The sequence below is a fragment of the Macrotis lagotis genome, chromosome X (assembly GCF_037893015.1).
Source record: "Macrotis lagotis isolate mMagLag1 chromosome X, bilby.v1.9.chrom.fasta, whole genome shotgun sequence".
Lineage (NCBI taxonomy): Eukaryota > Metazoa > Chordata > Mammalia > Peramelemorphia > Peramelidae > Macrotis > Macrotis lagotis.
In genome coordinates, this window is record NC_133666.1 from 241,949,415 (window position 1) to 241,975,448 (window position 26,034).

The 26,034-nt window shown below is 36.0% G+C and overlaps 1 protein-coding gene across 6 annotated transcripts in view; it reads left to right on the forward strand.

The window, feature by feature from the left end:
- The window catches only part of FCHO2 (FCH and mu domain containing endocytic adaptor 2), a 147,130-nt gene that overhangs the window by 25,664 nt on the left and 95,432 nt on the right, over positions 1-26,034 (forward strand). For all 6 annotated transcript variants that reach the window (XM_074208559.1, XM_074208560.1, XM_074208563.1 and 3 more), the window contains 3 exons: positions 5,567-5,641; positions 8,425-8,566; positions 8,651-8,803. In XM_074208559.1, the coding sequence (XP_074064660.1) occupies positions 5,567-5,641; positions 8,425-8,566; positions 8,651-8,803 (370 nt within the window). The remainder of the gene's footprint in view (positions 1-5,566; positions 5,642-8,424; positions 8,567-8,650; positions 8,804-26,034) is intronic.

Sequence of the window (26,034 nt, forward strand, 5' to 3'; positions counted from 1 at the left end):
TCTCAGAATAGCAAAATGAGATCCAAGAATTTAAATATCATAGCTTCAACATTTTGTTTTTATTATGAAAAAAAGATGAAGCTTAGATCCTGCATCACTTGGTCTTTTCTTGTCTTATCTTCTCCCAGTTCATTGTATTTACATCTTCTCTTAATTTCTAGCCTCCTCCAGTCTGCTGACATGCCCCAATATAATCCTTTTCGTGCTCTCTCAGTTTTTGTGGAAAATTGACTTTGATCACTACCTACTTTTGGTCATAGCCTCCTTTTCCCTGAGTGTAGAAAAAATTTTGCTCTTGTAGTATGTCACTTTTTGAGAATATGGTGCTTGCCGATCTTTTTGATGAGTTCTGAAGGTTTGGGACTGTTCACCATGTCAGCAGCAGCATTGTTAGCTCTAAGAGAACTGTGCCCCATTCTTAAATTAAAAAAAAAAATTACTGAATTCTACCATTCTCTTCAAGCTATCATCCTATATCTTTCTTCCCTCTTTAGCTAAACTCTTTGATAAAATTATCTACTCTTGCTGCCTCCATCTGTTATATCATCTCCTTGCAGTTTGTCTTCTGATCTTATCATAATTAAAATTTAGCAATGATCTCTTTTTAAAGATCTGGCTAACTTCATTTTACTTTATTTCATTTTAATTTTTTCAATTACTAAGCATTTATTTTTCTCTTTCCCTTCTCCCTCATGACTAATATGAATAGACAAAATATTACTGCATTGGCCATATTAAAAAATTTATGTCATATATCTTCCGTTATCTTTCAGTTAAGAATGGGTAGTATGATTCATCATTTGGATTGAATTGCTTGATCTGATGGCCTTTTCTCAGTCCTCAACCTTCTAGACCCATTTGATACTGGTGACAGTATTTTTCTGTAGTTTTTTTATGGCATTACTCTCTCCTGGTTCACTACCCTTTTAATCTCTTCTACAGGCTCCTCATCCTTATCATGCAGATGCCTGGTTGGACATTTCAAACTCAATGTCCCAGAGAGATTTTAAACTCAATATATCTGAAACTGAAATCACTACTTTTCCTCCCAAATAATCTTCTCTTTCAAACTTTGTTATTTGCTTCTAGACATCACTATCTCTTCAGTTCTTATATATGTATGTTATCCTGTCATTTTAGAAAACGGTTAGAAGAATAGAATTATGTACTTCCTGGGGGAAGAATATAAAGAAAAGGAAAATGGGCCTAGGATTTTTTTTTAAAATTTTTTTATTTAATATTTATTCTAATTTTGTACAATTAATGTTATTTTTACATTAGTAAAATATTCTTGTTTAAGAGTAAATGAGATACCCCTCCCCCCATAAATATAGACTTGCTTCAGCGATAAAGTAAAGGGGAGAGAAAAAAATTAAAATTAAAAAAATAATAGTAATAATTGTAGGTATGGCCAGGTGGTGCAATGGACGGAGCATCAGCCTTGTAGCCACGAGCACCCGAGCCCACATCCGGCCCGTACACCCAACAATCACCCAGCTGTGTGATATGCAAGCCACCTGAACCCCACTGCCCTCCCTGCAAAATCAAAAAAAAGAAAAAAAAGACCCAAAATAAAATAAAATAGTAATAATAGTAGGGGTGGCTGGGTGGTGGACAGAGCATTGGCCCTTGAGCCAGGAGCACCTGGGTCCAAATCCGGCCTCAGACACCCAAGGATCACCCTGCTAGGTGGCCCCAGGTAGGCCACCCAGCCCCATTTGCCCTGCACCCCCCCAATAATAATAATAATAATAATAATAATAATAATAATAATAATAATCATAATCATAAATGTGCTTGAGTCTTTGTTCCAACACCAACAACTCTGTCGTGGGTGGATCACATTCTTTATGATAAGTCCATGGCAAAAGTTACTTCGATATTTTTCCACCGTTGCCATTGCTGATCACAACTCCCTCCTTTCGTATTTCTCCACTACCATGTGCTATATTTTCTCCTTTCACTCTGACTCTGCTGTAGGGTCGCTGAGTGGCACAGCAGACAGATCCCTGGTCCTGGGGCCAAGAGGCCCTGAGCCCCCATACCACCCCTTAGGCCCAGAATCCACCTGGCCCTGTGGTCTCGGACAGGCCATCCAATCCCAGCCCCTTGCAATAAGTAAAAAAGAAAATGTTTTATATCTGGCTACTCTCCCCCCATGGCCCATCCTCTCCTCCATCACTCACATCCCCCGCCTTCCCCCTGTCGTCCCCTCTCCTTATTCCAAATGCCTATACCCCATTGAGTATATATGCTGTTTCCTCTCCTAACCACCTCTGATGAGAGCAAAGTTTCCTTCATTCCCCCTTGCCTTCCCCCCTTCCATATCATTGCAATAGCTCATTAAAATAAAGAAGAATCTTATTATATGAAATATCTTGGCCTATTCCCCCTCTCCTTTTTCTTTCTTCCATTACATTTCCCTTTTTTTCTATTTACTCCATTTTTACACCATATTTTATCTTTGAATTCAGCTTTCTCCTGTGCTTCAACTATAAAAACTCCCTCTATCTGCTCTATTAACTGAGAAGGTTCATATGAGTATTATCAGTGTCATTTTTCTGTGCAGGGATACATGTAGTTCATCATCATTAAGTCCCTCATATTTTCCCCTTCTCCTCCAATCTCTGTGCTTCACCCGAGTCCTGTATCTGAAGATCAAACCTTCTGTTCAGCTCTGGCCATTCCAAAAGGAACATTTGAAATTCTTCTGGTTCATTGAAAGTCCATCTTTTTCCCTGGAAGAGGACATTCAGCCTTGCTGGGTAGTTGATTCTTGGTTGCATTCTAGGCTCTTTTGCCTTCCGGTATATTATATTCCAAGCCCTACGAGCTTCCAATGTAGCTGCTGCTAAGTCCTGTGTGATCCTGACTGCAGCTCCATGATATTTGAACTGTGTCCTTCTGGCTGCTTGTAATATTTTCTCTTTGACTTGGGAGTTCTGGAACTTGGCTATAATATTCCTAGGGGTTTGTTTTTTGGGATCTCTTTCTCAGGGGGATCGGTGGATTCTCTCCATTTTTATTTTGCCCTCTGCTTCTAGAATATCAGGGCAATTTTCCTCTAGTAATTCTTTGAAAATGATGTCAAGGCTCTTTTCCTGATCATGACTTTCAGGTATTCCAGTAATTTTTAAATTATCTTTCCTAAGTCTGTTTTCTATATCAGTTGTTTTTTCAATGAGATATTTCACATTTTCTTCTAATTTTTCATTTTTTTTGGTTTTGAAGTATTGATTCCTGATTTCTGGCAAATTCATCAATCTCCTTGAATTCTATTCTTTGTCTGAAGGATTTGTTCTCCTCAGAGAGTTTTCTTATCTCTTTTTCCATCTGGCCCATTCTGCTTTTTAAAGCATTCCTCTCCTCCATAACTTTTTTGAACTGTTTTATCCATTTGACTTAAGCTGGTTTTTAGCATGCTATTTTCTTCAGCATTTTTTTGGATTTCCTTGACTAAACTGCTGACTTCATTTTCATGTTTTTCCTGCATCTCTCTCATTTCTTTTCCCAGTTTTTCTTCTAACTCCCTCATTTGATTTTTCAGAGTCTTTTTTGATCTCTGTCATAGCCTGAGCCCAATTTCTGTTTTTCTTGGAGTCTTTAGATGCAGGAGCTTGTGCTTCCTCATCTTCAGACTGAGTATTTTGATCCTTCTTGGGCTCATTTGCAAAATATTTCTCAATTGTGTTTCTCTTTTTTCTCTGCTTGCTCATTTTTCCCATCCTCAGCCTGTTTTGGGGGTGTTTCCTGAGCTTTTGGGACACTCCCACAAGGGTCTCAGTGTGTGAGGCTCTGTTCTTCCTCCTGGTCTGTGAATGACCATATGTACCCCCCTCTGCCACAGGGCTGAGGTGGAGGGGGCCTTCTGGGGGGACCTAGACTGCTATCAGGATCTGAATGTGGTCAGTGCCCCAGAGTCCTGTTCCAGCGGCAAAGGACAGAGCTCTGCAGTCTCTCTCTTTTCACTCTCCTTCCTAGGTTCAATGGGCTCATGCTTACTAGCTCTGCCTGATTCTGTTCCTGGATCCGGACTGCCAAAAGACCAAGTTGCTTGCTGTGTGCCCTGAGGGCTGGGCTCCATGTGCTCGCTCTGGCAGAGGTCTCCAGCTGTTCCCCCACTTTGTGCCCAGTGCTCCCTGGGGTGTAGGTCAGGAAATGCCCCCGCTGCTGTGAGCCGCGGCTCCCAGCGCTCTGGGGCTGCCTCCGGGAGGCTGAAGTTCTTTCAGTCAGGTGGGCCACCCCTCTGGTGGGCTGCTCCTCCGACCCCAGGGAGCAGAGCCTTTCTGCTCTTTTCCAGGTTACCTTGAGTAGGAGAACTGCCTCATTGGGTCCCTCTGTGGGTTCTGTCTCTTGAAAGTTTTGTTAAGAGTCCTTAGTTTATGAGTTTTATCAGAGAGCGCCTAAGACTGGATCCTTTCTTGTCGCCATCTTGGCCTGGGCCTAGGATTTGATATTTTTAAATTGTCTCTCTGTAATTTGGGGTCAGGGCAGGGAAATCCAGAAAAACATGTAGGAGACATTGGGATGGTTTGGTCTTACAGAAACCAAGGTAGTAGAAGATAACTGGATGAAAATTGTAGTTAAGGTGTCTTTAGAAAACTACACCCATATTTTAGTTTTATCAACTATTTGGAGGTATAGATGATAAAATTTCCCCTCATTTCACTCTGTTGATCCTTGGGTTATCCTTCTACTTTTTTTTATTATGACTGTTATAACATTTTGTCATATTAGTAATACTTTAGGTAGTTATGCCTACTTTGTTGTGGTTTAAAGCATTAGATTTAAAAAGGAATTAGTCATTTAAATAAAGTATGTAAATAGATGACAGGTTATATAATCAGTCTTTATTCCTAAGTCTTGAAAGGGGGCAAATTATTTTCCTAGTTCAATTCCAGAAAATTTATATGTGGTGGCCTCCAACTTTGTAGAAAGGACCAGTTTTCCTGGTATCCGTCGTTGATGCTTCCTTCTTACCCTGCAGCAAACCAGAGATTTAAACTGATTAATGTATAAACTACAATTTTAAGAGCTGTAGAAACTAGTAGATAGTAACTTCAAGGTAATTGGAATTAAGTAGCTGATGATTCATTATTTAATTTGGGGAAGATCACTGATCCTCAGTTTCCTGATCTGTAAAATAGGTGTAATGTCAATGACATATCACACTAATAAAAAGTATGTAAAATATCTTGTAGTATTATTAAGTATTATACCAAGTGATTTACATGGTGATTCAGTAGTAGAGAACATAAACATTACTCTTCAGTTTCCTGTAGTAATCACTAAGTGCTACTAAATAAAAGAAGGAAGAGATAACCATATTGTGGTTAATTTTAAGTTTCATGAATCCTTTTTAGAATAGATATAAGTGTTAATTAGCTCCTTATAGTCTGATCTGCTTGTAAAAGCATTTGAATCTTTGAAAAGAAAATCATGATAATAAAAATGTTTATTTTTTAATATAGTGATTTGACTTATATCTGGTACTAATATAGGTGTAATAGCTTTGGGACACTAAACTTTAAATAGAGTTATGTGGATTTTATTTCTTTTTAAACAGGGCTACAATAGAAGAGGCATATTCACGATCAATGACAAAACTAGCAAAATCGGCAAGCAATTATACACAGCTTGGGTAAGTTAATATAGTTTGTTTCTCTCTTTTTTTTTTGCTTGATTTTATGTGTTCCTGTGTCGGTAAAGTATATCATTTATTTCTGTACATTGATAATCCTTTATTAAAAATTATGAATCTATGAGATCTCATTGAAAGGGAAAAAATAGGTTTACATTGAAAAATTATTGAGGTTAAAACACAATCCACTTAGAGAAAGCAAGTAATTTTTCTTTTCTAAAAGCAAATAAGCTTCTGTCACACAAAAATTTCGCATTATATATAGCAAGTTAAAAAGTATTTATGTGGTCACCTAGGTGGCATAGTGGATGGAGCATCAGCTCTGGAGTCAGGAGGACCTGAGTTCAAATGTGATTTAAGACACTTAATATTTACTTATCTGAGTGACCTTGGGAAAGTCACTTAACCCCATTGCCTTGCAAAAAACCAAAAACCAAAGAAAAAAAAATCTAAGAAAGTGATAAAATTTTGAACACTAAACAAATATGAGAAATTGAATATTCCTGGCTAAGAAGGTAGCGAATTCACAAATGGATCATTCCAGTCTTTCCTTCTATATCCAGTGCAGTATCTGAATCATTTGCAGAGTTTGGGAATCCTAATCTGTGGAGTATGTTATCCCTCTTTCTCTTCTTTATTATTTTTTCAGTGATAGTGAATTTTATACAGTCTCCTCTACAAGTAGGGGCTAAACCCACAGGACAAAGTTTGCCTTTTAAGGAGACTAACTCCTAAGAATTTCCTTTCTCACAAGTAGCAGTTCTTTCTTGCCTAGGGCAAATAGGAGAGAGGTGAGCTGAAGAATTTTTCTGTGAGATTTTTATCCCTAAAGCAAAGGTTCTTTTCCTGGGATTGATGAAGATGTTTTTTAAAAAAATATTATTTCAATATAAATGATTTTTTTTGCAATCTATTTTATTTTATGAATTCAAAAGCATTGTTCAGAGAATGGTCCATAAGCTTTTGCAGACTGCCAGAGTGGTATGTAAGAAAGAAAAGGTTAAGAATTCCTCTTTTGAGGGGTAGTAGGAAAGGATGTAGGCCATCACTTGGGAATATAGGTAGGAATTTCTGCTTTTACCTTACAGCACCAGTATTGGGTGTCTGGAATAGGATCCTTTAGCATGCTGTGGCAAGCTGTTGCTGATGTTTCTGTTACTGTGGAGAGACCTTATTTCTCAGTATTTTATCATTCTAAATATGTAATTATAGACTGCCCACAGGTTTTGTACAAGTCAAATTGGGGAATGAGGTTGGGGGGGAGAGAAGTTTGTATTTGACCAGTAGAATAGCTTATATATGTCCTAAAGTTTTTCTTTTTGAAAGATTGTGGAGGTTAAGTAGAAAATTTATTTAAAATCAGTTAAAAGATTTGAAATGAATTAGACACTTCATATTTCCTACTTTTATTTAATAATTTAGTGATCATGTTATGGGTAATATGCAAAGAATATAGAATGATCCTTGGATTTCTTAAATGGACTTAAGTTGTTCTGCCATAATTTTTTTTTTTTTAGGTTTTTGCAAGGCAAATGGGGTTAAGTGGCTTGCCCAAGGCCACACAGCTAGGTAATTATTAAGTGTCTGAGGCCAGATTTGAACTCAGGTCCTCCTGACTCCAGGGCTAGTGCTCTATCCACTGCTCCACCTAGCCACCCCAATGCTCATTTTACATATAGTCATTCTATTGTATCATGTTGTTCCTTCAAATACAGGGTCCTAGGACAAATTATTGGTGATATTATTTACTTAGGTAGACTTCATATATCTTCTTTCTTGTTCTGTACACCTCTCCTGTTTCTTTTAATACAGCCTAAGAAGACATTAATTTTTTTTTTTGTTATTTTATTCTATAGAACCATATTTCTTTTCCCATTAAATGTATTTTGGTTAAGTCTTGCCTCATTCTGTACTTATGTAGTTGTGTTTTTTTTTAAAACCTAAGTGTAGGATTTTACACTTAATTGCATTTAACTTCTTCATTCATTTCTTCAAGTTGGTTTGCAGTTTGACATGTACTCTTCACTATAAAATCACTTTTTTTCCTTCTTCCTTCTTCACTCAGATGATTTCCTTAATGCTCCTCTTTTCAGGTTCATGATTTTCTACATAGGTAAATCTTTATTGCTCTGCTTCTCCTATTTAATCTTTTCATTTTTCCTAAAATTTTATCCCTTCCCTTCTTGCTATAGACTGTTGTGAATTATAGGATCATAGCTTTAGAATTGAAAGGGACCTTAGAGGTCTTCTAACAGCACCCTTTTTCTAAAGATGAGGAAACTGAAGCTTAGGAAGGTTAAGGGATTTGCCCAGTGCTCATTCCATTGTACCATCAGATCTTTTAGCAAGTGATACCCATAAGGCCATGATTGCCTTCTGTTTTGGAGATTTTTTTTTTCTGATTTGAACTTTGGAAATTTATATGTTGATACCCGAGGCCATGAAGATCATTTCTGCACCCTTTTTTTAGGGGAGGGAATGAGGAGGGATAATGGAGGAGAGGCAAGGAGGAGAGCTGGGAGAGAAACAAACATGATCACTTGATCACATGTAGATTGTGGGCAAGACATTTGGAGTACCACGCTATAGGGAGGAAGTATCTCTAGGATAAGAAGGCAGGTGGGTAGAGCTACAAGAGAAGAAAATCATTTATGAATTCATCTTCTGAATATCTTCATGCTTGATTTGAATTAATATTTGCTGAAATTAAGAAAAAAGTAATAATATAGAATTAAGATATGATCTAACTATATTTGTGATTACTTGTGATTTTTTTTTTTTAGAACATTTGCACCTGTGTGGGATGTATTTAAGTCATCAACAGAAAAATTAGCAAGCTGCCACTTGGAGCTTGTTCGGAAGTTGCAAGAACTAATAAAGGAAGTACAGAAGTATGGAGAAGAGCAAGTAAAATCTCACAAAAAGGTATTTCTTTTTCTTACCAAGTAATAAATGCTAAGTATTGTTTTCCCTTTATATCATTTTGATGATTTGCTTGTTGTTTAACAGACTAAGGAAGAAGTTGCAGGAACTCTAGAAGCTGTACAAAATATTCAAAGTATAACTCAGGCCCTCCAAAAATCCAAGGAAAATTACAATGCCAAGTGTCTAGAACAAGAACGTTTGAAAAAAGAAGGAGCTACACAAAGAGAAATAGAAAAGGTAGTTAAATAAGTGAGTTTAAAATTTTGTTGTCAATGAATCCATGATTTCATCTTTCATTCAAATTCTATGCAACTCATATATATATCTATCTTTATTTTATACTTTGTGAACTTTATATTATTTTATACTTTATGAACTCTATATTATGAACTTATCCAAATTCAACATTTTAATAAAAAATATAGAAAAGATGATTGTATCTGAAATTTTGAAATTCTATTATGTATCTTTTTAAATGTATATACTAAATATAAGTTAAACAATCTGACCTTAACCATCATCAATGAGCATCTATATTTCCTTATATAATTAAGAACAGGGGATTGTACATGACACTAGGAATCTCTATTATGTACAACTTTAAAAAAAGTGTAGATTATATTGTGGTACTTCCAGTTTTGATGTTTATCTGTATATGTCCCTTTTTGAACATCTCTCCTGTTTTTTTAAAAGGAGAAATGTCATGATTAACCACTTAAGGTTTTAGTTTTTTGTTTCACTGTTAACATCTCTTAAATTCTCCTCATAAATGGCCCCCCTCCCAATCCACAAAAAGAAATCTCTCTCATATCAAATGAGAATAATTAAGCTTCAACTATGTCTGAAAATGTAGGCCTCTTTCTTTATCTCTGCCAAGAAGCATGATTCATCATTAGTCCTCTGGAGTTATTTTGGTCATCACATCTATCATAGTTCTCAGTTACCTCACAATTGTTTTTTCATATATGGCATAGTCATAATATAACTTGTTCTCTCACTTATGATAATCTTACTCTTAGTTCATATGAATCCTCCAAAGTTTCTTTGAATTTATGTCCTTGTTTCTTATGGCACAATATATTGTTTTATCACATTTTCATATACCACAGTTTGCTCAGTTATACCTTAATTGATAGGCATTCAGTTTTGTTTCTAGCTGTTTTGTACAACAAAAACTTTTGCTTTCTTTTTAATTAAATTTTATTTTTTTCAGTTAGCAAAAATCCACCTTTTCTCCCTCTCCCACCTCTTCCCCCATGGGAAACAAAATCTTTCTTGTAAACAAAACTCGTAAAAGTCTGGAGAGGCAGGAGCAGAGCTGGTAGAAAAATGAACATGAGCACTGATTCATAATGTTGATGATGTGTTGCTATGCACATTAGGAATAAGAGGCTACAGGAATGGAAGCATCTCTAGGTTGAGAAGGCAGGAAGGACAGAAGTGAAGATGTCCAGATTCAAGAATGAATTAGAGAGGGAAGGAAAAAAAATATGCAAGAAAAACAAATGTCCACTTTAGCCAGGTCCAAACAAACATATGTACAATATATATACAAACACACATGCATATATATGTGTATGTCTCACTCAAGCATCTGAGTCTTTTAAGTTCTTTCAAAGATATTGGTCATTAAAATATTTTTGTTATTTTATAAATTATTCTGTTGTTCACTTCATTTTGCATCAGTTTATACAAATCTTCCTGGGAAGACTTCTTTTTTTACAACATAGTTATATTCTTCCACAATTATACATCACAACTTGTTCAGCCATTTTCCAATTGATGGACATCTACTCACTTTTTTAATCCATCCTTCCTCTTCTCCTATTTCTTTTCTGTTTCCCAGTTGGGTGAAATAGAGTGAGTGAGTGAGTGTTTGTGTGTGTGTGTCTGTGTGTGTAAGAAGTGGCAGCATCTATCTCTAACTCCTTGTTTATATAGACTTATACTTATGATCCCTGGTCTGTGGGAGGTAAATTTTTCATCATTCTTCTTTCTTCAAAGTTTACTTCTCTTACTCTCTTTTTCTAGTCATCTCCCCTAGGCCTTCTGAGAATTTAGACTCCCTGAATGATTCTTGAGAAGGGAACATGTGTCATCTCTCCATATTATCTACAGTTTAATCCTTGTTTAGTCCCTAATCATTTTTCTTGTGAATTTGTTTCCCCTTTTTATTTTTGTTTTAACTCCTGTGTTTGTATTTTGGGATTCCTTTGTAGCTCTGCTTTTATCAGGAATGTTTGAAAGTCTTTTATTTAATGATGATGATGATTATGATAATAATAACCAACATTTATATGGCACTTCTTTTGTGTCAAGAAAGTGCTAAGTGCTTTAAAACTGTTACTTCACTTGAACCTCACAACAACCCTGGGAGATAAGTGCTATTATTTTACAGGTGAGGAAATTGAGGCAAACAACTTAAGTGACTTATTCAGCTAGTAAATGTCTTAGCTCAAGTATTCCTGATTCCAGGCCTGGAATTCTAGGCCACTTAGCTGCCAATTTCACCTTAAAAAAATTCCCCCCCCTTTTATTGGGTATAATTTTCTTTGTTGTAAGACTTTATCATTTGCCTTTTTTGGAATATGATATTCCAAGCATTCTTCTCCTTTATAATGGCTTTTAATCATGTGTAATTCTGATTGTGGCTCATTTGTAGTTGAGTTCTTTCTGACTTCTTACAGTGTTTTTTTCTTTGCTTGTGGAAGCTCTTGAAAAGCTCTGGCACTTTCATTTTGGGGTTTTTCAGAAGATATTTTTTTCTTCCCTAACTCTCATTTTTTCTTCAGTATTTTCCCCCTGCCCTCTCATTTCCTATATAAAAACAATTCTTTTATTCTTTTTTTAAAATTGCTTCAATTCTTCCAGGAATTTTAGTTGAACTTTTGCCTAAATTTGACTTATTCTTAAAGACTTTTCTTATAGTGGGTTTGGGTTCACTTTCTTCTAGGTTTGTGGTGTTTTTTTTTTTTTTTGCAAGGCAATGGGGTTAAGTGATATGTCCAAGGTCATATAGCTATGTGTGTCTTAGGCTGGATTTGAATTCAGGTCCTCCTGACTCCAAGACTATTGCTCTGCGCCATCTAACTGTCCCCATTTTTTTCATTTATTTTGTTTAATATTTCCCAATTACAGGTAAAATTTTTAAAAATTTTGAGTGCCAAAATCATTTTCTCTTTCATTTCTGCTTCTCTCTCCTTGAGAAAGTAAGCAGTTTGATTTTAGTTATTCATATGAGGTAATGTAAAACATTTTCATATTAATAACATTAAAGAAAACAAACAAGAAAATAAAGTTTAAAAAGTATACATTTGCATTTAGAGTTCATCAGTTAATCTTTTCTCTGAAGGTGATAGCATTTTGCATCTTGAGACTTGGATCATTGTCTAAGTCTTTCATAGGTTAATCCTTACAGTGTTACTGTTACTGTGTATAATGTTTTCTTGGTTCTGTTTGAATTACTCAGCATTAGTTCATGTAAAGTCGTAACAGATTTTTCTGAAATTAACCTGCTTGTCATTTTTTTAAAGATTTTATTTATTTTGAGTTTTACAGTTTTCCTCCTAATCTTGCTTCCCTCCCCCCACCCCCACAGAAGGCAGTCTGTTAGTCTTTACATTGTTTCCATAGTATACACTGATCTAAGTTGAATGTGATGAGAGAGAAATCATATCCCTAAGGAAGAAAAATAAAGTATAAGAGATAGAAGAATTACATAATAGATAACTTTTTTTTCTAAGTTAAAGGTCTTTGGTCTTTGTTTAAACTCCACAGTTCTTTCTCTGGATACAAATGGTATTCTCCATCACAGGTAGCCCAAAATTGTCCCTGATCTGCTTGTCATTTCTTAAAGCAAGATAATATTCAATTACATTTATATACCACAACTTGTTCCGGCATTCCCTAGTTGATAGACATCGCCTCAATTTTCAGTTTTTTGCTACCACAAAAAGTTGCTATGAATATTTTTGTACATGTGAGAACTTTTCCCTTTTATGTGATCTTTTTGGGATTCAGACCCTGAAGTGGTATTGCTAGATCAAAGGGTATGCACAGTTTTTTTGTAGCCTTTTGGGCATATTTCCAAAATGCTCTCTCAGAATAGTTGGACTAGTTTACAACTCTGCTAACAGTGCATTAGTGTACCAATTTTTCCATATCCCTTCTAGCATTTAATCTAATGAATGTGAGTGGTATTTCAGAGTTATTTTTATTTTCATTTCTCTAATCAGTAGTGATTTAGAGAATTTTTTCATGTGATTATTGATAGCTTTGATTTCTTCTTCTGAAAATTGCCTGTTTATATCTAGGTTTGTGCCTTGAGTTTCACTGTTACTGTAATAGCTTTTGATGGTGGAGTTTTCTTACTTCTAAAGGGAATATGTGCGTTTCTCCTTTTGCCACTTTCTTGGGGTACTAAGTATTATGTTATTCACAGGCCTATCAGAGTACAGTTTTGGGACCTTCAAACCTTCAGGGTTTGAACTCAGATCAGTTGGGTTGAGTGTTACTCAAGTGGGTGCTTATGAACTCAGCTACTGTCAGTCAACTGGAAAGCTCTGCTGTTTCACAGGGACAGAATTGTAGGTTTGCCTTTGGTCTGGGATTCCTGCCCTAGTAATCTATGCTTTCTGTCAGGATAGAGACTGGAAGCAAGACCTTACTCTGGCTCATGGGATCTGAGTGACACAGCTGCTTCTGAATTTAGTCCTTTCTCAGTATATATTCCAGAGGCCATATCTATTTCTCACCAGGACTGCCCCTTCTTCTCTACCTCCCACTTGTCTCTCCTTCCTGCCCCCCCCCCCATGCAGGTCCCTTCCTTATTGTGTCCTGGATCTGTGACCCAGAATTGAGGTAGTGAATAACATCCAGTTGGCACCAGTCTCTATATTCTGCCAAAGATCAGGTCCCTCTCTGCTGAATTTGGAATCTTTTTTTGCATAGCCTGTTACTTGCCCTGGAATACCATATATTAAGTCATTCATAGCCAGAACCCACCCCTAGTGTCTACAACCTTCTGTTTACCTTCCTTGCCAATCTATACTGGAAAAATGTCTTACTATGATTAATTTTCTTGAATTTCCCAATAAGGATTTGGTCTGGGATTTTTTTTTTTATGTTTACTTGGAGGAATATTTTTGCTGCTGCTACTCCACTTTCTCCACTGTGCTGATATATAAATATTTTTTGTGCATATACTGTCTTTTCTCTTTGAGGTTTATGTCTAGTAGGGGGTATCGTTGGGTCAAAGATATGTCAAGTTTAGTGACATTTTAGAAATAGTTCCAAATTACTTTCCTGAGAGGTTGAATCAATTCACAATCCTGCCAGCAATGAACTAATGTGCCTGCTCTCTCACAGAGTTCCTATAACAATTCTTCATTTTCTCTTTTTGGTTAACTTTACCAGTCTGTTGGTGGGAGGTAGAGCTCTAGAGTTGTTTTAATTTCCTTTTTTCCTTTCTTTCTTATTTCTCTTTTCCCCCCATGGTTGATAATTGCTAGTTTTTTTTTTCCATTTTGAGAATTGCCTGTTTATGTCCTCTGTCCTGGTACATTTCCTCTAGAAGTAAGTACAACCTGACCCTATATCTGGTTCTTAGTCTATCTTTGAATCATTTCCTTATATATAGTAGTTATCAAGTCTTTATCAGAGAAATTTCTTACAAAGATTTCCCAATTTAATAAGTTTTCCTTCTAATTCTATTTTAGAATTTTTTCAGTTTTATGTAATTAAAATTATCCATTATGATGCTTGTCATTATCCTCTTTAACCTTTGGTTAAGAACTTTTTAATCAAAAAGTATGAATAGTATTTCCTTTCCTGATTTTCTAATGTGTTTATGAGTCAGCCAAGTTGTGCAGTGAATAGAGTGCTGGGCCTGGAGTCAGGAAGACCTAAATTTAATTTCTGCCTCAGAGATGCCCTAAATTTGTGACTCTGGGCAAGTTACTTAATTTCTGTCTGCCTCAGTTTCCTGAATTGTAAAATGTGAATAATAACAGCACTTATTCACTGGGTGGTTGTAAAGATTAAATGAGATAATATCTGCCCTTAGCTTGCAGTGTAATAGGCATACAGCAGGCCCTATATTAAATACTTATTTCCTCCTTTCCTCATATTTTAGTTATACTTCAGGGCTTCTGATGACCTTTAAATTATCTTCGTTTTCTAGGTCAGCTTTTCATTTACCTTGCTTCTTGTTTTCCCCAGTCTTCTTTTTTTTTTTTTTAGGTTTTTGCAAGGCAAATGGGGTTAAGTGGCTTGCCCAAGGCCACACAGCTAGGTAATTATTAAGTGTCTGAGATCAGATTTGAACCCCGGTCCTCCTGACTCCAAGGGCGGGTGCTCTATCCACTGGGCCACCTAGCCGCCCCTCCCCAGTCTTTTGAATCTTTTTTGATGTCTCATGATGTTGAGATCTGATTTTTCCATAACTATTACTTGGGTAACAATTTTTGTCTTTTGTTCTAAATTATTTTTTCTCTGATTTTCAATTTCAGTTTCAATTTTTTTTTTTTTTTTGGTTCCTGCTTCATTTCTTTGTGTCATTCTTATGGACCTTGTGGCTAATTTCTCCCCCTATTCTGCTGTTCTTTGTTGTGGATTTATTTATTTATTTTGTCAGGATTTATCTGTTGAGTTTTCCTTTATTGCAATAGTTATTCTTTGTGTTCCATTGTCTTTTCTCCAGTGCAGCCCCAAGCATGCAGGCTTTAGTCCCTTTACTGGGATTTGGACTGACTTTCTGGTGCAGCCTTTCTCCTAGGCAATGTTGGCTTCTTGCCATCTTTTTTGGTCTGGAGTGAAAGGAGGCTTTTCTGTTTTTGTTTGTTTGTTTGTTAGAATTGGACTGGTGAGGAATTCTTTATTGTCTGAGATCCCCTTCAACTTTTGTTAGAGGGTGTCATGGGCTCTATAGTTATTCTTGGTCTCAACTTAAAAAGAATCATGGAATCAACTCTAGATCCATTCCACAAAGCAGTTTTTGCAAAATAAAAGCCAGGGTGTTGGACTTTAGTAAACTGTTTTTCTGAGTTTGGGGACTGGGGAGGGTGATATGGAAAAAGGAGAGAGAATATTGGATCTTTTTTCTCTGGTCATTTGAGTGGGGGAATAGTATACAGCCCTAGTCTCCTTTGACTTCTAAAAATCTCTATTAAATCTAAAATGATAGCATGCTTGTATTTTAAAAAATATTTCATTAATGCTTTTTTCATGAGTATCTCTAGGCACCAATAATATTTCCACCATCCCCTTCTCTGAATAGAAGTCTTTTCCTGTAACAAATAAGATAATCAAGCAAAATAAATCAATATATTGGCTGATAAAAGTCTCATTTTGCATTTTGGACCGATCAATTCTCTGCCAAAGATCAGGAAGCATTCTTCACCAGTAGTCTTTGTCCATATCTTTTCTTACTATTTTCCCATAGAGGATCTTGCAGATTTTGCAGATTTTCTTTTTGCACCTTGAATTATTTTTATTGGTGCCAGTGAAGCACCCAGGCTTTCTATTATCTATTCTATCTTCTTGATCAGTCTATCTCCTTTTCCTATCAGACCTGATATCTTTTGTATATAAACTTAAGTTTTGAGATATCTATTTGAACTCGGGTCCTCCTGACTCCAGGGCTGATGCTTTATCCACTGTGCCACCTAGCTGCCCTGAGATATATTTTAATATACACTTTTTCTTATTTATATTAATGGCTTTTGTTTTCACATTAACCTTTATTTCTAAATATATCCTTTTCTTTCCAGAATTATCCTTTATGACAGAGAATAAAAAAGAAAGTGGACAAATTGTTATCAAAACTAATAATCATAATACAAATCAGATGTAACATTCAGTATTCCAGACTTATATTCCCTTACCTCTGCATTGGGAAGAAGATGCATTCTTGTCTCTCTGTGACCAAGCTTGGTTATTATAATTACACAGTGTTCAGTTTCTTATTGCTATTGTTTTTATGTTTATGCTTATGTTGTGGTCACTGAACATTTTGTTAAAACATATTTAAAATGTTTCTTTTACTAATCAAAAATGTTTTTTTCTGTAACAAAACATTTGACCTAGATACTATTTGGTTCAAGGTATAGTAATTGGTTGTTTTTATTTTCTTTTTAGTGCAAAACCGGTACATTTGAAAGCACATATATTTGAAAATAAGCCCTAATGATTAGTTGAGTGCTGCTTTTATTTGCTATTTATACATTATGGTTTTTGTGGTAAACCACAAACTCCCCTAAATTTCAATTGGAAAAAGATTTTTAAAGAAAGGTTTACTCAACCATTCACTTGTTTGATGTTGTACTTTTCATTTAGAAAGTAAGCCACATAGTACTATTAATAGGAACTGTAACCACAATTCAGTAAGCAACTGAGTGCGGATTTCTGAATTACTTACACAAATATTCTGTTTCCATAAACCATTTGTACTAATTGAATAACTTTCTATTAGCCAAAGAAAACTATTGGTTGACTGCTATCTTTCTTTCTGTATATCCCTATACAGTTCCATGAACATAGATGATCAATTAATAATTGTTTACTGATGAGAATTTAAATTAAAAAAATTATGAGTTTTAAAAATATGAATGTTAGTTTTTTTAATATGACAGAAATTTTCTTGAAGTTACCCCTTTGTTGTATTCTAATTTTGTTTCCTGTGGATAATTTATATTTTTTAAAAAATAAATTTCCTTTTTTTTAACATTAGCATAATTTCCTCCAATATTCTTCCACCCCCTCAGAGAACTTTTTCATGTAATATGTTATTTTTTTTCAGGGATTGAAAAACCCCCCCAAAAGGAAAAAAAAACAAAAAAAACCCCAACACAATTAATTAGTATATCAGAAATATCTGAAAATATATAGAGTGGACAGCACTTAGTTTTCTACCCTCTGTAAAGGGATGAGGTGGAGGATGTCTTCTTTTATATCTTTTCTCTAACCATTTGCAACATTCACTTTTGATTTGTGTATACTGTTCTTTCTGTTTTACACTGTTGTGGTTTTTTTTAAGTTTTTATAGAAATTATTTTATGACTTTTTTTTATATCATGTCAGTTTTCCTCAGTATTCCTTTCCTCTTCCAGACAACCATCTTATATTAAGAAATAGTATGTTTTAAAAACAGGGGGGGGAAAAAAAAGAAAAATTCATTATAAATGATCCATACTTCCAAAAAAGGTCTGAAAATATGTACAGTGTAAAATACTTCTAGTATAGCTCTGTAAGTGGTATTAAAACAGGGAGTTTTCTCATTTCTTCTTTTGAATTACGATTATTCTTTATTATTTTGCAACAATTTACTTTCAAATTTTGTACTGTCCAAGCTTACATTGTTGAAGTTAGTACAGTACATTGTGTATAGTATGTTGTTTTCTTGACTTCGTTTTTTTTTCTGCATTAGTTGATGTAGATTTTTTCATAATTCTCTGTATTCATCACATCACTTTATAGCATGGTAATATTTCATTACATTTACTCACTGCAACAGTTTGTATAGTCATCCCTAATTAATTGACATCTACTTTGTTTCCAGTTTTTTAGTATTATAAAAAGTGCTGCTAAAAATGTTTTGATATTTATGGCGTTTTTCTTATCATTGGCCTCCTTAGAATATAAACCCAGTAATGGAATCAGAATCAAAGGGTATAGACATTTTAGTAACTTTATTTTTCTAATTCCAAATTGCTTTCCAAATTGGTTATCCTGATTCATATAGGTCTACTAATATTTTGTAATTTTTTTGTTTTTTGGTTGTCTTTACTAGTTTTCTGGGTGTGAAATAAAAACATGAGATTGTTTTGATTTTCATTTCTTTTTATTTTATTTTACTTTTACTTTTTTAGGATTTTGTAAGGCAAATGGGGTTAAGTGGCTTGCCCAAGGCTACACAGCTAGGTAATTATCAAGTATCAGAGCTGGATTTGAACTCAGGTACTCCTGACTCCAGGGCCGGTGCTCTTATCTACTACTGCTCCACCTAGCCGCCCCTGATTTTCATTTCTTATTAGTGATTTGGAACATTCTTATTAGAAAAAATTATTCTTCTCCTTTGACCACTTATCTAATGGGTAGTGACTTTTGGTAATAGCTCTATATCTATGTTTATCGATATAACTATGGATATCAAGAGAAATTTTGTTCATTTTGACCACTGCCCTTCTAAAATTCTAAGTGCATTAGTTTTGTTTGTAAGAAGCTTTTCAGTTATCTATTTTATCTTTTTTTCTCCCTTGTTTGATTAAGAATACATTTCCTATTCATAACTGTGAAAGATTTGATCAGCTTCTTACTTTTTTTTTATAATTACATCTTTAATATTAATGTTGTGTCCATATAAACAGGGCAACTAGATGGTACAGTGAATAAATTTGTAGGAAGATTTATCTTCCTAAATTCAAATCTGACCTAAGACTCTTTACTAGCTGCACAATTCTGGAAATTCTGGAGAAAGAAATGGCAAAACAATCCGATATCTTTGCTAAGCAAAACCCAAATGGAGTCATGAAGAGTTAGACATGACTGAAACTGAACAATAATAACAGTTCATATAGGGTATATTGTAGACTATGGGGTAAGGTATTGATCTAAGCCCAATTTCTGTCAGATAGCTTAGTAATTTTTATTCAAATAGGGAATTCTTTCCTAAGTTATCTAAATTTTCATTTTATTTAGCATAGTGTTATTGAGTTCTGTTGTTCATGTACTCCATTGAATAGTTTGTTCCATTCATCTAATTTTCTATTTTTTTAAAGTAGTATCATATGGTTTTGATAATTGTTACTTGAGAATATATTTTTTATTAATATTTATTTATTCTCATTTTGTATAAACAATGTTTTTTTATACATTAATAAAATATTCTTGTTTAAGACTAAACAAAATACCCCCTCCCCCAAAAAAATATAGACTCACTTGAACGATAAAGTAAAGGGGAGAGAAAGAAAATTAAAATTAAAATAAAAAATAGTAAAAATTGTAGGTATGGCCAGGTGGCGTAGTGGACAGAGCACCAGCCCTGGAGCCAGGAGTACCCAAGCCCATATCCAGCCCCATACACCCAACAGTCACCCAGCTGTGTGACATGGAAGCCACCCCCAACCCCCACTGCCCTGCATAAACCAAAAAAAAAAGAAAGAAAGACCTAAAATAAAATAAAATAGTAATAATAGTAGGGGTGGCTGGGTGGCAGACAGAGCACTGGCCCTTGAGCCAGGCACCCGGGTCTGAATCTGGCCTCAGACACCCAACGCTTACCCTGCTATGTGGCCCCAGGCAGGCCACCCAGCCCCATTTGCCCTGCACCCCCCCCCCCAATAATAATAATTACTAAAAATGTGCTTCAGTCTGTGTTCCAATACCACTAACTCTGTCGTGGGTGGATCACATTTTTTTTGTTTTTGTTTTTGTTTTTGCAAGGCAAACAGGGTTAAGTGCCCAAGGCCACACAGCTAGGTAATTATTAAGTGTCTGAGACCAGATTTGAATCCAGGTACTCCTGACTCCAAGGCTGGTGCTTTATCCACTATGCCACCTAGCCACCCCAATCACATTCTTTATGATAAGTCCATCACAAAAGTTACTTCCATATTTTTCCACTGTTGCCATTGTTGATCACAACTCCCCCCTTTCGTATTTCTCCACTACCATGTACTATATTTTCTCTCTCCTTTCACTGACTCTGCTGTAGGGTAGCTGAGTGGCACAGCAGACAGATCCCTGGCCCTGGGGCCAAGAGGCCCTGAGCCCCCCTACCACCCCTTAGGCCCAGCATCCACCTGGCCCTATGGTCCTGGACAGGCCTTCCAATCCCAGCCCCTTGCAAGAAGTAAAAAAAGAAAATGGTGTTATATCTGACCACTCTTCCCCCATGGTCCATCCTCTCCTCCTTCATTCACATCCCCACCCCTTCCCCTTGTCCCCCCCTTCTTACTCCAGATGTCTATACCCCATTGAGTATATATGCTGTTTCCTCTCCTAGCCACCTCTGATGAGAGCGAAGAATCCCTCATTCCCCCTTGCCTTCCCCCTTCCATATCATTGCAATAGCTCATTGTAATAAAGAAAAATCTTATTATATGAAATATCTTGGCCTATTCCCCCCTCTCCTTTTTCTTTCTCCCATTACATTTCCCTTTTTTCTATTGACTCCATTTTTACAACATATTTTATCTTCGAATTCAGCTTTCTCCTGTGCTTCAACTATAAAAGTTCCCTCTACCTGCTCTGTTAATTGAGAAGGTTGGCATGAGTATTATCAGTGTCATTTTTCTGTGCAGGAATACATGTAGTTCATCATCATTAAGTCCCTCATATTGTCCCCTTCTCCAGTCTCTGTGTTTCACCCGAGTCCTGTATCTGAAGATCAAACCTTCTGTTCAGCTCTGGCCATTCCAAAAGGAACATTTGAAATTCTCCTGGTTCATTGAAAGTCCATCTTTTTCCCTGGAAGAGGACATTCAGTTTTGCTGGGTAGTTAATTCTCGGTTGCATTCTAAGCTCTTTTGCCTTCCGGTATATTATATTCCAAGCCTTAAAAGCTTTTAATGTAGTTGCTACTAAGTCCTGTGAGATCCTGATTGCAGCTCCATGGTATTTTTATTGTGTACTTCTGGCTGCTTGTAATATTTTCTTTTTGACTTGGGAGTTCTGGAACTTGACTATAATATTCCTGGGGGTTGGTTTTTTGGCATCTTCCTCCGGGGGAATCTGTGGATTCTCTCCATTTCTATTTTGCCCTCTGCTTCTAGGATATCAGGGCAATTTTCCTGTAGTAATTCTTTGAAAATGATGTCAAGGCTTCCTGATCATGACTTTCAGGTATTCCAATAATTTTTAAATTATCTTTCCTAAGTCTGTTTTCCAGATCAGTTGTTTTTTCAATGAGATGTTTCACATTTTCTTCTAATTTTTCATTCTTTTGGTTTTGAAGTACTGAGTCCTGATTGCTTGTAAATTCATCAATCTCCCTGAGTTCTGTTCTTTGTCTGAAGGATTTGTTCTCCTCAGAGAGCTTTCTTATCTCTTTTTTTTTTTCCATCTGGCCAATTCTGCTTTTTAAAGCATTCTTCTCCTCCATAACTTTTTGAACTGTTTTATCCATTTGACCTATGCTGGTTTTTAGCATGCTATTTCAGCATTTTTTTGGATTTCCTTGACTAAGCTGCTGACTTCATTTTCATGTTTTTCCTGCATCTCTCTCCTTTCTTTTCCCAGTTTTTCTTGTAACTCCCTCATTTGATTTTCAAAGTCTTTTTTGATCTCTGTCATAGCCTGAGCCCAATTTCTGTTTTTCTTGGAGTCTTTAGATGCAGGAGCTTGTGCTTCCTCATCTTCAGACTGAGTATATTGATCCTTCTTGGGATCATAGATAATGTATTTCTCAATGGCCAGTTTCTCTGCTTGCTCATTTTCCCAGCCTTAGCCTGTTTTGGGGGTGCTTCCTGGGCTTTTGTGACACTCCCACAAGGGTCTCAGTGTGTGAGGGCTCTGTCCTCCCTCCTGGTCTGTGAATGACCATATGCGCCCCCCTCTACCACAGGGATGAGGTGGGGGGGGCCCTGCTGTTCTATGGGGGGGCCTAGACTGGGATCAGGATCTGAATGTGGTCAGAGCTCTAGAGTCCTGTTCCAGGGGCAGAGGATAGAGCTCTGCAGTCTCTCTCTTCACTCCCCTCCCTAGGTTCAATGGGCTCATGCCCTGGGGGCTCCTGCTTACTGGCTCTGCCTGCTTCTGTTTCCTGGTTCTGGGCTGCTTGCTGTGTGCCCTGAGGGCTGGGCTTCACGTGCTCACTCTGGCAGAGGCCCCCAGCTGTTTCCCCAATTTTGCCTGGTGCTCCCCAGGGCGTAGGTTAGGAAACTCCTCTGCTGCTGTGAGCCGGTGGCACCCAGCGCCCTGGGGCTGCCTCCAGGAGGCTGAAGTTCTTCCCCTCTGGCGGGCCACCCCTCCATCCCTGGGGAGCAGAGCCTTTCTGCTCTTTTCCAGGTTACCTTGAGTAGGAGAACTGCCTCACTGGGGCCCTCTGTGGGTTCTGTCTCTCAAAAATTTAAGAGTCCTTAGTTTAGAAGTTTTATGAGAGAGTGCCTAAGTCAGGATCCTCTCTTGTCGCCATCTTGGCTCCCCTTTAGAATATTGTTTCAAGTCTTCCTTTATCCCTACCTCTTTTCATCATTTTCTTCAATGGGATCTTTTATTTTTTCCAACTTATTTTTTATTATCATTATTATTATTTTATCTGGTCCTGTAAAGTTTGTTTGGCATAACATTAAAATTGTGATTTAACTTTGGTAATATTGTCATTTTTATTATTTTGGCTTGGTACAGTTGTGATCAATGAATATTCCTCCAACAATTTAAGTTGCTCTTTATATGTTTAGGGAATGCCTTGTAAATTGAAACTACAGATTATTTTTGTTTTAGTGAATTGATCCCCCAATACTTTCTGCCTGTTATGTTTTTTTGGAGGGAATTTTCCTTTCTGTTATTGCCTCTTAGATTTTGTTGTTGTTATTATTATTATTATTATTATTATTATTATTAATAATAATTTAGAAATTAGTTTGATTTTTGAGGTTTTATTTTGTAGGCTATAGCTTTGCTGAATTTATTATTTGTCTCAGTTGGTATCTTTGCTGATTCCCTAGGATTTTCCAAGTAAGCCAGTATATCTTCAAAAATAGGGATAGTTTTTCCTCTCACCTTTACCCATATTTATTCCTTTAATTTCTTTGTTTTTCTTTTATTGTAATTGGTAAACATTTCTAGAGCGGTATCAAATAACAGAAGGGAAAGCGGACATCCTTGTAATTATTGGAGAAGGTTTTAGGTTTTCCCTTTTGCATGTGATGCTTGCTTTTGGTTTTTAAATATTTTTTATGATATTAAAAAATTCCTCTACCTATTTTTTGCAGGCTTTTTTTTTTGTGTTTCTTTGTTTTTCTTTTTTTAAGCATAAGTGGTGATTGTTGTGGTTTGCAAAAAGCTTTTTCTATTAGTAGTGAGAAAATAAGTAGCATTTGGATGTTTTTAAATAGGATGTTTAATGTTGTCACCCTTGCATCTCTAGTATAAATTCAGCTTTGGTGGTGGTGAATGGTTTCTTGGATAAATTGCTCTAGTCTTTTTGAGAAAAATTTATTTAAATGTATTCATCAGTATTCAGGAGTGACATTAATTTATTAATTTTAGTTAAGAAGGCTTTACTGGGGTAACTTGGTGGTACAGTGGAGAGAGCACCAGCCCTGGAGTCAGTAGGACCTGAGTTCAAATGTGACTTCAGAGAGTTAATAATTATTTAGCTATGTGATCTTGGACAAGTCACTTAACCCCATTGCCTTTCCAAAAAAAAAAAGAGAGGAAGCCTTTACTTGGATTAAGAATCCAAAGGAAGCACTTTTTATGAAAGAGAGATTGGACTCATTTATCATTTGACATCCTTTATAAAGGTTCTAGTACAGTCTTTCATAACCCAGGAATTGATCCTGGGTTATTAAAGGTTTTGCCAGTGGAGTGCAAACACTGGCAAGTTTTAACAAGCATTTCTCAGGATGAACTGAGTTTGTTCTCTGAGGGCCAATCTAGTTAAGAATAGAGAGGCTCCATTGTAGACCCCAACAGGAAACATGGTTGTTGATCAATCTTGATGAACTTGCTCATTTCATTAGTGCAACACTCAGGGACAATTTTAGGGTATCTGTGATAGAGAATTCCATCCACAAATAGGGAATTGTGGAGTTTGAACAAAGACCAAATAGCTTTAATTAAAAAAAAGTATTTTATTATGTAATTTTGCTGTCTCTTATATTTTATTTTTTCCTTAAGGATGTGATTTCTCTCTGGACACATTCAATTTTGACCAATGTATAGCATGGAAACCATGTAAAGACTAACAGATTGCCTTCTGTGGGGAGTGGGGGATGGGGGGAGGGAAGTGATATTGGGTGGAAAATTTTTAAATTAAAAGAAACAATTAAAAAAGAATAGAGAGGCTCTTCATCATGCTCCTCAGTCCCATGTGAACCCTCTTTCTGCTTTCACAATGACAATGACAGTGGTAGAAAAAGGGACAGAAGTGTTAATCATAGGTTTTTAGTTCATTTGTTAACATTGTTACCAGGCTTGATGACATACCTGTAATCTGCCATAGTTGGGCTTTCTACAGGAAAAGAGGCTGAGGTTTTTGGTTTGCTTGAGTTTGGGCATTCTGAATTGCAGCCAATCAGATGTCTGTTCTTTTTTCATAATCTATTTGGTAAACTACCCCCCCCCCCCCCCCCCCCAGCAGAGAGCCAACAGGCTGCTCACAGAGGGGTGAACTGGCTGGATCAGTCATAGGAAAGAGCCAATTAGAGGCTTCTATATTTCCTGTCTGGCTAAGATAGGGAAACCCAGTTTGAAATAAAACCAACCAAAAACATTTAATATTTTTTGTTCTTACCAACTCTAGTATAACTCTAATGTTCGTGAGAGTTTAGGAGAATAGAATCATACCTTACTATAAGTAAAACCTAAAGGACATAAGAACATTGGAACTAGAAGGATGTTTCATAGTTCGATTGTGGAGCAAATAAAGTACATACTGGATTTGGAAAAATCAGCTAATGAGACAGTTGATAATTATTACTATAAAAGAAAAAGACCACTGGTTAACTACCTTACTTGTAAAGGTATAGAGAAATTCTGTGAAGAATTTGACAAGATCTTCCTAAACAACAAACATACTGAGGGACTATCAAATATATATAATATATCCTTAACTTGTATACTTAGTGACATTATTGTGAAAGAGACACTGTAAAAGATGGTAAGAGTTTCTACTGGAAAATTTGAGTTCTGTATTAAGAAATATGAGGCCAAAGACTTTGTAGACTATTTAAGAAACCTCAATGTTTGGTACAAGTAGTTTTTTTTTTTTTTTCTTTGAGAAGAGGTCATCACATTTAAATAGGTTTTATTCTATTTTGCATCATAGCAAATACTTGGCTTAAGAATAGAGTTGGAAGACAAGAGACAGGAAAGTGAATTCAGACTATTTTCTAGTTAGAACAAAGGTCAAAATCAAGAGCACTGGTTTGGGAGTCAGAATCTGGACTTGAATCTTTGTAAACCTGGGTGAACCATTCAACCAGTTTTAGGCCTTTTATTTTATCATCTATAAAATGAAGATTGGCTAAATCTTTGATCATGTGATGAACAAACTATAAGAAAGGATAAATATTGTGCATGCACTTAGAATAACATTAGTCTGACCTGTGGCAAATAAAATATTTAATATATTTTGATTTTTCCCATTTCTTCCAACAGATATCTAATGGTATATGTGTGTGTGTGTGTGTGTGTGTGTGTGTGTGTGTGTGTGTGTGCACGCGTCTATATATATATATATATATATATATATATATATATATATATATATATAGACGCACACACATGAGATGCTGTAATAAGGA